The 13,349-nt window shown below is 39.5% G+C and overlaps 1 protein-coding gene across 2 annotated transcripts in view; it reads right to left on the bottom strand.

The window, feature by feature from the left end:
• Nucleotides 1-4,535: 4,535 nt before the first annotated feature.
• rnls (renalase, FAD-dependent amine oxidase) overlaps nt 4,536-13,349 on the bottom strand; it is a 56,225-nt gene continuing 47,411 nt past the window's right edge. For both annotated transcript variants that reach the window (XM_084135566.1, XM_084135565.1), the window contains exon 7: nt 4,536-5,060. In XM_084135566.1, the coding sequence (XP_083991692.1) occupies nt 4,908-5,060 (153 nt within the window). In that variant the 3' untranslated portion in view covers nt 4,536-4,907. The remainder of the gene's footprint in view (nt 5,061-13,349) is intronic.

Below are 13,349 nucleotides of genomic sequence, written 5' to 3' on the forward strand. Positions count from 1 at the left end.
AATCTCGGCGGAAATAGCGGGTCATCCGGTTACTTCTCTCCTACTCTTTTCGTATACTGTTTTTGCCCACTACAAAGTAAGGAAGTAGGAATATTTGGATGCAGGGTCTGTTTGCAAGATAAATAAATAAAACAATAAATAACCTAAATAAATGCTATAATAGTTATACACAATAGCTTTGTTATTGCCAAAATAGATTCAATGTAGTTAGCTAGTTAATTACATTTGTATTAGCTTGTAAGGTAGCTAACTACTGGCACTGAAAAGGTCTTGTTTTAAGTCCTAATGCTAGGTTTCGTTAGGTTTAGGGTAGGGTTTAGTGTAGGCAGCACGTTGCAACAACCAATGTAACAAAACTTTGCCAGATTCATGTTAATCTGTTTTGGATAGAAAGGAACACGCTGTTAGTGCCACTCACTTCCACTTAGAAAGTGTTGTGAAATGTGCAGTTATCAGTGTAATATAATTTTCCAGAAATGTCACCACAGGATTGCATTTCCAATGAGCCTGGGCTGGTTGCTTTTAGGTTGGAACACTATACGACTTTTAAAATGCGAACTGATTAGAAAGCACCAGGAAACATACAGTTGCCAACGTTGAAAATGGTTACAGTCATTCAGAAGACAATAAAACTCACGCTGGAATATATGCCTTGTTGCCAGAAGAATTCTGACAAACGAAAACAATAGGTGTTCTATAATTGGCTCAAAATGTCAAACACGTTTGATATCCTCGGACTGGATGGAATCATAGTCTGAAGCTAAAAAATCTAAGCCTGTGCCCATCATACACTGTGATTTTCTGTGAAAACTGTCAACTTCGACTGACATCCTCTGACTAGTGACTCCTCCAGACTGTAAATCGGAGGGAAAAAATCTGTGCAATGTCATCGAGTGTATTCCAGCCTTTAGCTAAGGGTAGTTTGCTGCCATGTGAGTGAATCCGTCCCTCCCAGGTCAATAGAGAGCTTTTGGACGACTGCTGAGAAAGCCATGCTGTTGGGCCTGTGAGGAGAAGCGGGAGAGCAAGAAGAAGGGGCCGATGACGTCAGCGCCCATTACCCATGGCACCACCCCTCTAATTAAACAAGCCTGAGCTCCCTAGAGATGTGAGAGAGGGAGAGGAGTCTAAACATCCCAATCTCCTGTCTGCCGCTTACACACAACCACACAGGATCCTCATATCCCTAAACCCATGCACTATCTCCTTTCATTTCCTCCCAGAAAACATCTCTCCCTCTAACCAAATATGAGGGGGGGGGGGGGGGGGGGGGGAATCTTATTAGTGATGCCCTTGAATCCAGCTACAAAAGTCTTCCAATTCTGAATGTGAGTGATAGCCTAAGCACCTCTGATATGATGCCAGCGCTTTTCATCCGGCTCTAGGGGGGTCTACCTAAAGAGGACACACATGATCTGCCTCGGAGTGGGGGATGGGATTGTGTATGATGCCGAGAAGGATTGTATGTGTGTGTCTGTGTCAACTGGGTAGGGATTAGCCTACCGCTGTCTCGTCAAGCTCTGGTGCCATCTGCCAGTGACTTTGCAAAAATGCAAATCAGATACCCAGAATGCACAGCAGCCACACTCCGTCGGGATAGCCTATAAAAATAGGTCAGTGGAGCTATGATCCTTGTGTCTGCGGCAACACGCTCTGTGGCTTTACGGCGTGCGCTTTTAGAAAAGGGGGGAATGAACAGTCAGGGGGAAGCGAAAGAGTCTGGAAGGACCCTCGTGAGCATGCAAATTGTCACCAGGGATGAAGAGAGGGGATAAAAGAAAATGAGAGCACGAATATTTCAGACAGGGATGAAAGTAAGAAGCGAAAGGAGTCAGGGGAACATTTGAAATGAGTCTTGGCAGCAAAACAAAGGCTTTGCCTGACTGTCATCTACCAGGCGAACGAGCAGCCGGCAAGAGTGGCACAACATTCGCCCGCCTCACGATCACCCCCCGATGTCTGTCCATCAGTCTGTTAGGACGACCATCCTCAACCCAAATCAAATCACTAACAATGTCACCCCTGCAATGGAGTGTTCTACCATAGCCCATTCTTTTTTATCGACAGCTAAAAAAAGATCAAAGAGCCCTAGACGGTAATGTGCGTATTAATGAAAGTGAGGTGGCTGATGCAACATTGTGGCAAGGCTTTTGCAACCCAGGCAGCTGAGCTCTATTCCTTGCAGGATGACTTGTATGAATAATGTATCCATTAGAGTAAAGCCTCGCTCTTTCTCTCTCCCGCTCTCCGTTTCTTTCTAGCAGATCAGACCAGCACTGCTAGAGAAAGAGGAACACGTACAAAAGGCTGTTATTCATATATAATAAAGTGGAAAGGATTAGTTTTTTCTGTATAACCTTTTCTTTTTAGTTCCTTTTAAATCAGAACATGCTAGTGGTGACTTGATGACTTGCCTTTTTCAACATATACTCTTGGCTTTGTTCCTGAAAGTAACTACCACATGAAATTCTTGCTGAGGCCCGGCTTTTTGTTTAACATGGCAGGCATGGATGATTAGTTTATATTGGAAAATCACAGTGGCACATGGTCAAACTCTTTAAAGCAGGGTATAAATAAAAGATATTCAGAATATATACCAATATATACAGTGCGGGGTCTGAAAGTATGAGACTAGATTGAAAATCTAATTTTAAAAAAGAAATAAACAGAAGGTTTTAGGATATTGAAACATTTAAAACAAAGTTTATTATAAATATATAATATTCTGCACTATTTCTAAGTCAATAATCATTTAAGTACATTAGTGATATCCATTCCATTGAAGCTTAAGGTGCTCTTTAGATCATTCTAAAATCATGCTGTTGAACTTGATCATCAGGTTTGTTAGGTTCATGCAGCTTGACTGCTGCTGTCATTAAAGCAAAAGCAATTCAAATGAATCAAGTTAAAAACTATCAATTATCAACTGCCTCAGAAAACAGGAAAGCAAAACAATGATAAGTCATTGGATGCAAGATAAATGCAAAATGTACACGGGTCTAACCCATCCATCTTGAGATGGTTTGTTGACTCTGTATTGATGATAGTGTGGTGTATCTCAGGAGGGAAGTAATGTAATCCTGGTAAGGGCACAGAGGCTAATATTAGTAGTGAGAACAGGAGTTTGGAGTGGGGGAGTAACTGATAAAGAAAGAGAGAAAGGGAGAGATCAAGAAAGAGAATGAGGTAGGCCCAGCTGTGCAGTGGGCCCCGGGCCCACCCGGCCATAATTACGGCTGGATTATGACTGACTCTCTCTCCAGACTGGCTGCCAAACATTTTGTCCCAGATTATGGCCCAGATGCAGCAGCACTAAGCTGCACAAGTCGGTCAATGACTGCTCTCGCTCCTCTAAGCAGAATTACTGTACACAGATCAGTAGGGGGTGGCAGCCTAGCTGGGCCAACTTTCACCCCCACTCCTGCACTCAACAACCAAATGCAAGATGGGTCTGATTTGCACAAATTATCTCTGAGCTGTTTTTAAAACATCAAAATTGTAGGTAAAAATTTTCATAAATGTATGGAAACCCCTTTACGCCTAAAATAATAATAATAATAAAAAGATTATATACATATTATTTTACAATTGCAATTATTGTGACTTTATACTTCCTCATTCTGACTTTATTTCTCACAGTGGTAGCTTATGTTACAAAATGACTTTATGGGCCCTATCATACAACCCGCACAAAGTGTTTTTTGCTAGTTTCAGCCCGACGCAGTTATCATTTTCACGTCCTGCGCCACGTTGTTTAAATAGCAAATGCATTTGCGCCCATTTGTGTGCACATGGTCATGCTGGTCTGAAAACGTGGTGTGTTCAGGCACATTGTTGGTGTGTTGCTATTTTGAGGCAACTGAAATAGACTGCGCCATTGACCAACAAAAACCTGGTCTAAAGTCAATGGCGCAATATTTTTTTGCTATTTAAAGAGCGCGTTAGTAATACACGCCTATAGGCGGGTCCACAACGTGCGTACACTTTGTCCCGTAGATTAAAATCTATAACCATTTCCTCTCTGGAGAAGCATTCAGTTTTTCCGCTTGCAAATTTCATCATGTAAATAGTGAATTCGCCATGGCGCGAGCGCAACTGGCTTTTAAAGGGAATGGGAGATGAAACTCTGATTGGTTTATTGCACGTTACGCCCAAAACACACCCATTACTCATTAAGAGAATCGGAACAACCCTTTTATACCATGCGCCTGGCGCGCCAACCATTTTTCCCGACGTTAAACTAGCAAAAGTGGATTCGGAAACACCCTAAGTGCACTTGCACCGTGCGCTTTAGACCATGAGCTTAGATCATTAAAATAGGGCCCTACATCTCATATTTAACTACTACTCACAATTGTGGCATATTTCGTTACAATTATTACTTTATTTCTCACAATTATTTTAAACTTAATCTTACATTAACTTTTTTTACTCTGAGTTTTACATATATTATAATTACCATAAAACATTTTAAATGGAGTATAGTTGGTCACATAGCAGAACGTCAACTACCCATGTACAGCGACACATTCAAGCATGTTTTAATAATTTTATTAATCCGAAACTAATCACAGGGGAAGGTTGAGAATACCTGAATGCATACAGAATGTTTGCTACACATCAGAAAACCATAGTCCAAGATACTGTGTCAAAGCCAGTGTGAGGCACCAGCCTCCGACACAACTGAACCTGCGCAGTGCTCTGTTTTCCTCTAATCCTCAGCATCCGGCACAGACGGTATAATTGGTTTTTGTAACAAAATGCATGTCTGCAGACACAGGCCAGACAGATCTACTGTTCTTTGTGCAGTACATCCATCTTCCTAAGGGGAGGGGCTTAAATCTAAATCAATGTGCCATCCTCCATAACAAAAACCAAAAATAAAGGCGTACTTTCCCACCCCCCTTTTAGAGAGAAGACTTCAGAACATCAAAGACCTTCAGGGCGGACTCGATGCAGCCGTCGAAATTGGAGTGTGTGAAGCCGTCCCCCCCACACACCAGCAGAGGCTGGGAGAGCAGTGTCATCTGCCCAGGGCAATCAGCCACCGATCTGGTCACCTAATTAGAGAACAACAAAATTGAGTGATTGGATGTCCAATAACTGATGCAACCTCATTTTTACTCTGATATTGAGCAAAAAAAAAAAAAAAAATGTGAATAAGGCCGGAGTAGTTCCGTCTTTGTGTGTGTGTGTGTGTGTGTGTGTGTGTGTGTGTGTGTGTGTATGCAAATGAATGCACACTGAAAGTGGAACATTTGTGGGTGATGCATAGTATAACACTGGATATGTTCATTGGACTGTTTATTTCATATCATTGATACTCAAGAAGACAAAACACAGGAACCAAGCAGCTTTATGTATATACAGGTACATACAGTACAGCCATTCAAAAGTTCGGTACGACTGTATTATTACAATTTAAAAAAACTGTTTTCTATTTGAATATATTTTTAAAATGTAATTTATTCCTGTGATGCAAAGCTGAATATTCAGCATCATTACTCCAGGATTCTAGAGGATCATGTGACACTGAAGACTGGAGTAATGATACTGATAATTCAGCTTTGCATCACAGGAATAAATTACATTTTAAAAATATATTCAAATAGAAAACAGTTTTTTTAAATTTCTAAATATTTAACAATATTACTGTTTTATTTTTGTATTTTTAATCAAATAAATGCAGCCTTGGTGAGCATAAGAGTCTTCTTTTAAAAACATAAAAAAAATTTTAACTTTTGAACGGCAGTGTATATATATATGTAAATACATTCCTTAAGACTTCAGATAATTTCTCATCACTTTATTTTCTTTGTCTCTCATATTTTAAATAAATACTAAACTAAGCATCTTACAGACTTGTACTGAAACCGATTATTGAAAGTATGTACAGTTTCTTGAGACCTCAATTCAATCAGCACAGTGTTTACAGGAAGGCTTCTCTCTTATCTCTTTCCTCATTTACGACAGAAATATTACTATATGTCTGGCTGGTGACTATGAGGGTGGAGTCAATTGTAATGTTTTGAATAACCTCAAAAGAACAGAGATATCAACGGCTCGATTACAAGCACTGAGCTGGTCTGAGTGCATGACAGTACTAAAATGCAGCGCACTTCTGAATGCTGCCTGACAGCCCTGTTTGACAACTGAATGTAGCACATGGAAAATGTTAAACTAATTAAAATAGTTTAGTTGGACAAAAAAATTCTTCATTTTTATTCAATATCAGGAAAACCACATTGTGGTTTATGGTGTCCAGGCTTCAAAGACAGTGGAAAGTATTGTGGAGATACTTTTTTGCCTAAAGTATCTATAAGACACAATAAGAGAGGAGGGTGGACAGACTGTCCAGTGTCCATCCATATAATGTAGACAGTAAAGGCATTTAAAAGAAGGTTCCGCCAGAGGTGCCCTGTCAGGTTTTTTTTCTTTTTTAGCCAAATTATAATTTTACCTTTGATAATTACTTTCCACAATTATTAGGAGGTACTGTACAAAATTATAATTCCCAAATTTCCACAATCATCGTCATTTTGAAGTCCAAATATATATCATTTAGATTTAGGTAGAACCAAGGAATTTTTGTATGTGGGTGGTAGGGTGAATCGACCAAAATCTGACAAAATATTAATTTGTCAACATAACACAACAGAGTTTTACAAACTAATTAGATATGCATTAATTATCCATTTAAATGTCAGCTATTTATGTTTTTAAGAACTCCTTTGCATATCTAAACTCCTATGCATATTACAAAAGTATTTATACAGTGAGGAAAATAAGTATTTGAACACCCTGCTATTTTGCAAGTTCTCCCACTTGGAAATCATGGAGGGGTCTGAAATTGTCATCGTAGGTGCATGTCCACTGTGAGAGACATAATCTAAAAAAAAAAAAATCCAGAAATCACAATATATGATTTTTTAACTATTTATTTGTATGATACAGCTGCAAATAAGTATTTGAACACCTGTCTATCAGCTAGAATTCTGACCCTCAAAGACCTGTTAGTCTGCCTTTAAAATGTCCACCTCCACTCCATTTATTATCCTAAATTAGATGCACCTGTTTGAGGTCGTTAGCTGCATAAAGACACCTGTCCACCCCATACAATCAGTAAGAATCCAACTACTAACATGGCCAAGACCAAAGAGCTGTCCAAAGACACTAGAGACAAAATTGTACACCTCCACAAGGCTGGAAAGGGCTACGGGGAAATTGCCAAGCAGCTTGGTGAAAAAAGGTCCACTTTTGGAGCAATCATTAGAAAATGGAAGAAGCTAAACATGACTGTCAATCTCCCTCGGACTGGGGCTCCATGCAAGATCTCACCTCGTGGGGTCTCAATGATCCTAAGAAAGGTGAGAAATCAGCCCAGAACTACACGGGAGGAGCTGGTCAATGACCTGAAAAGAGCTGGGACCACCGTTCCCAAGGTTACTGTTGGTAATACACTAAGACGTCATGGTTTGAAATCATGCATGGCACGGAAGGTTCCCCTGCTTAAACCAGCACATGTCAAGGCCCGTCTTAAGTTTGCCAATGACCATTTGGATGATCCAGAGGAGTCATGGGAGAAAGTCATGTGGTCAGATGAGACCAAAATAGAACTTTTTGGTCATAATTCCACTAAACGTGTTTTTAGGAAGAAGAATGATGAGTACCATCCCAAGAACACCATCCCTACTGTGAAGCATGGGGGTGGCAGCATCATGCTTTGGGGGTGTTTTTCTGCACATGGGACAGGGCGACTGCACTGTATTAAGGAGAGGATGACCGGGGCCATGTATTGCGAGATTTTGGGGAACAACCTCCTTCCCTTAGTTAGAGCATTGAAGATGGGTCGAGGCTGGGTCTTCCAACATGACAATGACCCAAAGCACACAGCCAGGATAACCAAAGAGTGGCTCTGTAAGAAGCATATCATGGTTCTGGCATGGCCTAGCCAGTCTCCAGACCTAAACCCAATAGAGAATCTTTGGAGGGAGCTCAAACTCCGTGTTTCTCAGCGACAGCCCAGAAACCTGACTGATCTAGAGTGTGGAGTGTGGAGTGTGGAGTGTGGACTGATCTGTGTGGAGGAGTGGGCCAAAATCCCTCCTGCAGTGTGTGCAAACCTGGTGAAAAACTACAGGAAACGTTTGACCTCTGTAATTGCAAACAAAGGCTACTGTACCAAATATTAACATTGATTTTCTTAGGTGTTCAAATACTTACGTATTTGCAGCTGTATCATACAAATAAATAGTTAAAAAATCATACATTGTGATTTCTGGATTTTTTTTTTAGATTATGTCTCTCACAGTGGACATGCACCTACGATGACAATTTCAGACCCCTCCATGATTTCTAAGTGGGAGAACTTGCAAAATAGCAGGGTGTTCAAATACTTATTTTCCTCACTGTATATTATATGTGTGTGTTTGTGTGTGTGTGTGTGTGTGTGTGTGTGTGTGTGTGTGTGTGTGTGTGTATAAATTTTTCTCTTTATTTGTAATGAAGTAATGAGTAGTTAGTGAGGTACAGAAATTCTAAACTGATCAAGAAAAAAAAAACTGTACTGGTATAGGATTGGTATTGGTAAAGGCAGATACACTGCATAATATTGCGGTATTGGTTTTGGACATGAAAAAGTGGTATCAAGCCAACCCTACTGGTTGTACTGCAGATTTGTTTCCTCATAATGAACATTCTCACAAGAGATGAGGGAGGGAAAGGGCTGTTAATATATTTGGTTAAATATAGAGCTTTTAATAGCAGTGGAGGCGCCTTCATTGGGTCAACCAGAGTCAAGAATAGACTTAATGGTAAAATGAGCAGAATTTGGAGGATACTCGCTGTCTCTGTGGGTTGTGGGTTCTAAAGAGCAAATGGTATGTGTGACCCAGGTTATAACTAGAAAAACTACGTTTTTCAAAGCCCTACTTTAAAGCAAAAAAGTTTTAAAAATCTTTAAAACGTTTTTTGAAAGTTAAGCCTTTGAAATTTAGTTTTAGAAAGTAAGATGTTTTTAAAAAGCGACAGATGTTTTGTGGCTGCTCTGTATATGATGGGTGTGCTGTAGCTGTGTAGTTTTTATATATTAATATTTACAGAGGACAGACATGTTGCATTGCAAACTAAATATCTGGGTTGAACTTCTTTATAAACTGCCTCTATGGTTCATTAAAATGATGTATGTATTCTACAGTCAGCAGTAAATGATACAGGTCCTCACTGTAAATCTGATCCACATTTACAGATAACTCTAAAAGAGCCACAGCTAGAATGGCGTCTCTGCACAATGTTTAAACGTAGAAATGCAGCATGTAAATGACTACTGAGAGTAAACACATTCCCTGCACGGCCCATTACAAAGGCTTCAGCCGGCCCCAAACCTCCGCCAGATAAACATCAAGGTGCAACGCACTAGAGCCAAGGAAATAGTGTCCATTTCCTGGGGCTTTCACTAGGCATCTTACAGACCGAGCGCTATCATCATTCTGTCCAAACTCCCCCTCCCCTCTTGTATCTTTAAATGGTAATCTGTGTGTAAATCAATTGATAAACGTTTGGCCTGAAACATGGCCAAGAACAAATTGTTTGGTTTATTTCAGAGGTACGCTGATGTAAGTAGGGCTGAACTCCTTAACCTCCTTAAATCTGCTTCACCCCAACGTTCCTCTGGTGTACATTCAGACATTAAAGTTCCAGCATGTCAGAACTTTGGTGCATCAAACTGCAGGGCCCGTTGCAACAATCTCCTTAAGCGATAGTTTACCCCCCCAAAAAAATCTAAATTATGTTATACAGGTTTGGAACACCATGAAGGACAGTAAATAGTGACAGAGTTTTCATTTTTGAGTGAACTATACCTTAAGAAAGCCATTATTAGAGAACATTATTAGAGATAATTACAAGTATTTTCTCAAGTTAAAGGAATAGTTCACACATTTTGAAGAATGCCAGTAACCAGACAGTTGATATACCCCATCGACTTCCATAGTAGGAAAAAAATCATACTATGGAAGTCAATGTGGTACATTAACTGTTTGGTTATATCTTATGTAGGGTCGCCACTTAATGTTCAAACTTTTCTGTATAAGGTTTTTAGATATGATGTTTATTATAGACAGGTCAGGCTAAGAAGCATGATTAATTGCATACATGATTGTATAATTAAAAATAATTACACCAAATCAACAAATTCAATTGACAGCCCTAAATCCTACAAATTTATTTGTATTATTTTTAATGAAATTAATGATACACCTAGACTCCACCATGCCTTTTAATTATGAATTGAAGTTATGCATTATTAAGCATGAGTGATAACAAAAGGAATGCACATGTTCTACGCTCAAACAGTGTAGTGTCTGTTGCAAAAAGCATCTACATTTACAGTAGATTGAAAGTCATGACTCATGAAGAGTCTTTCCAGCCATTAGTCCGGAGGAGTCAATGACTTTGACATGTGGTGAGTGCGAATGTGTGCTGCCGGTTTATGCTCAGCAAACTGTGATGTGGCAAATGACTGTAAGACCGACTCCTGCTCCATGCCTTCTGTGTGTTTGACCGGGAACTGGCACATGCACAGGTGTGTGTGTGTGTGTGTGTGTGTGTGTGTGAGAGAGTAAGCGTTGTGTTCCCGCCTGTGCAGTCTAAACGGGCCTTGGCCCACTCTCTGGCACTCAGTGAGCTCAGCGCTCCCACACAGATGTTCTATGTCCTCTGACCTCAAACTGAGGCCCAACGCTGCATGTCACAGAGGAGCTGAGAGTGTGGGGGCTTCGAAAGAAAATGTCTGTGCGTGTGTGTGTGAGAGAGAATGCAACTGTGCGAGAAAGGGCGCAGTCCCACACAGTGTGTGAATGCATAAAGTACTACTGTAAGATTGTGTGTGTGTGAGCCAAGTGAGTGGGGGGAGAGTATGGATTTCTATGTGTGTGAATCTACCAAGACTCTTCTGAAAAAATTACACTACTTTTTCCTTAAACTGTATTTTGTCTGTTTTCCAGTAAATATATATATTTTTATTCATCATCTACTTCTAATTTATTAGAGAAGAAAAACTGCCAGAAATTGCAAGATAATAAAACAAAATGTGTCATAAATTAGGTTTATTATCGAACAACATTTAGTAAGGTTTATGCTTAAAGAACTTTTTGTCAAAGTTTTAATATCTGAAAATAAGTCTTAATATCTTATGCATTTTTGCTTCTCAAGTAAATCTTGTTTTAAGGACATTTAGATATTTTTTTACTGGAAAACAGTAACTATACAGTAGTTTTTTTTTTTTTTTTTTTTTTTTGCAGTGCAGGAAATTCTCTACATTCAATAGTGAGGTTTGAAGAAGCCATCAGCCTGGCTTTATTAAAAATGTATGTCTTTTGCTGTATAGCAGGGAGGCTTTTATTAGTAGCACTTGCCAAAACATCTCAGTTTCGCTCTTGCTATATATATGATTACACAGATTAGAGTGGAGCCTTACTAAAGAAAAACTATTTTTCTCCACAAAATTCAAAATGTAGGGATAAAATAACTAAAAGAAATTAGATAAAATAAAAATGAAATGGATGAAATTGGATGATAAAAAATGACTACACATATATATATATAGTTATGGTACTGCCTTCAGTGGCTCAGTTTTAGATGATCTATCTATCTATCTCTCTATCTATTTCTCTATCTATCTATCTATCTATCTATCTATCTATCTATCTATCTATCTATCTATCTATCTATCTATCTATCTATCTATCTATCTATCTATCTATCTATCTATCTATCTAACATCAAAGTGTACAGTGAATTCTGTTTCAGACCAAATAGTTGTCAAGTATGGAAAACATTCTAACACTCAATAACAAAACACATTATTAATTGCACTACTATACCACTACCAAAAGTTTTTGAAAGAACAGTTGTGAAATATTACAATTTAAAACAACTGTTTTTATTTTATATATATATATATATATATATATATATATATATATATGTTACCGGCAAAGTGTGAAATCCCGGTATTGTATAGAATGCCTAGGCAATGTATAGAATTCCTGATGTTTTTTTGCAAAAAATACATTACCTAATTCTAAACATTACATAGGCATTCTATAGAATGCCGCATTACACACTTTGCCGGTAACATATATATATATATATACACACATACATACATACATACAGTGGGGAGAACAAGTATTTGATACACTGCCGATTTTGCAGGTTTTCCCACTTACAAAGCATGTAGAAGTCTGTAATTTTTATCATAGGTACTCTTCAACTGTGAGTGACGGAATCTAAAACAAAAATCCAGAAAATCACATTGTATGATTTTTAAGTAATTAATTTGCATTCTATTGCATGACATAAGTATTTGATACATCAGAAAAGCAGAACTTAATATTTGGTACAGAAACCTTTGTTTGCAATTACAGAGATCATACGTTTCCTGTAGTTCTTGACCAGGTTTGCACACACTGCAGCAGGGATTTTGGCCCACTCCTCCACACAGATCTTCTCTAGATCAATCAGGTTTCTGGGCTGTCGCTGAGAAACACGGAGTTTGAGCTCCCTCCAAAGATTCTCTATTGGGTTTAGGTCTGAAGACTGGCTAGGCCACGCCAGAACCTTGATATGCTTCTTACAGAGCCACTCCTTGGTTATCCTGGCTGTGTGCTTCGGGTCATTGTCATGTTGGAAGACCCAGCCTCGACCCATCTTCAATGCTCTAACTGAGGGAAGGAGGTTGTTCCCCAAAATCGCGCAATACATGGCCCCGGTCATCCTCTCCTTAACACAGTGCAGTCGCCCTGTCCCATGTGCAGAAAAACACCCCCAAAGCATGATGCTACCACCCCCATGCTTCACAGTAGGGATGGTGTTCTTGGGATGGTACTCATCATTCTTCTTCCTCCAAACACGTTTAGTGGAATTATGACCAAAAAGTTCTATTTTGGTCTCATCTGACCACATGACTTTCTCCCATGACTCCTCTGGATCATCCAAATGGTCATTGGCAAACTTAAGACGGGCCTTGACATGTGCTGGTTTAAGCAGGGGAACCTTCCGTGCCATGCATGATTTCAAACCATGACGTCTTAGTGTATTACCAACAGTAACCTTGGGAACGGTGGTCCCAGCTCTTTTCAGGTCATTGACCAGCTCCTCCCGTGTAGTTCTGGGCTGATTTCTCACCTTTCTTAGGATCATTGAGACCCCACGAGGTGAGCCCCAGTCCGAGGGAGATTGACAGTCATGTTTAGCTTCTTCCATTTTCTAATGATTGCTCCAACAGTGGACCTTTTTTCACCAAGCTGCTTGGCAATTTCCCCGTAGCCCTTTCCAGCCTTGTGGAG

The sequence above is a fragment of the Abramis brama genome, assembly GCF_963993115.1.
Source record: "Abramis brama genome assembly, chromosome: 14".
Lineage (NCBI taxonomy): Eukaryota > Metazoa > Chordata > Actinopteri > Cypriniformes > Leuciscidae > Abramis > Abramis brama.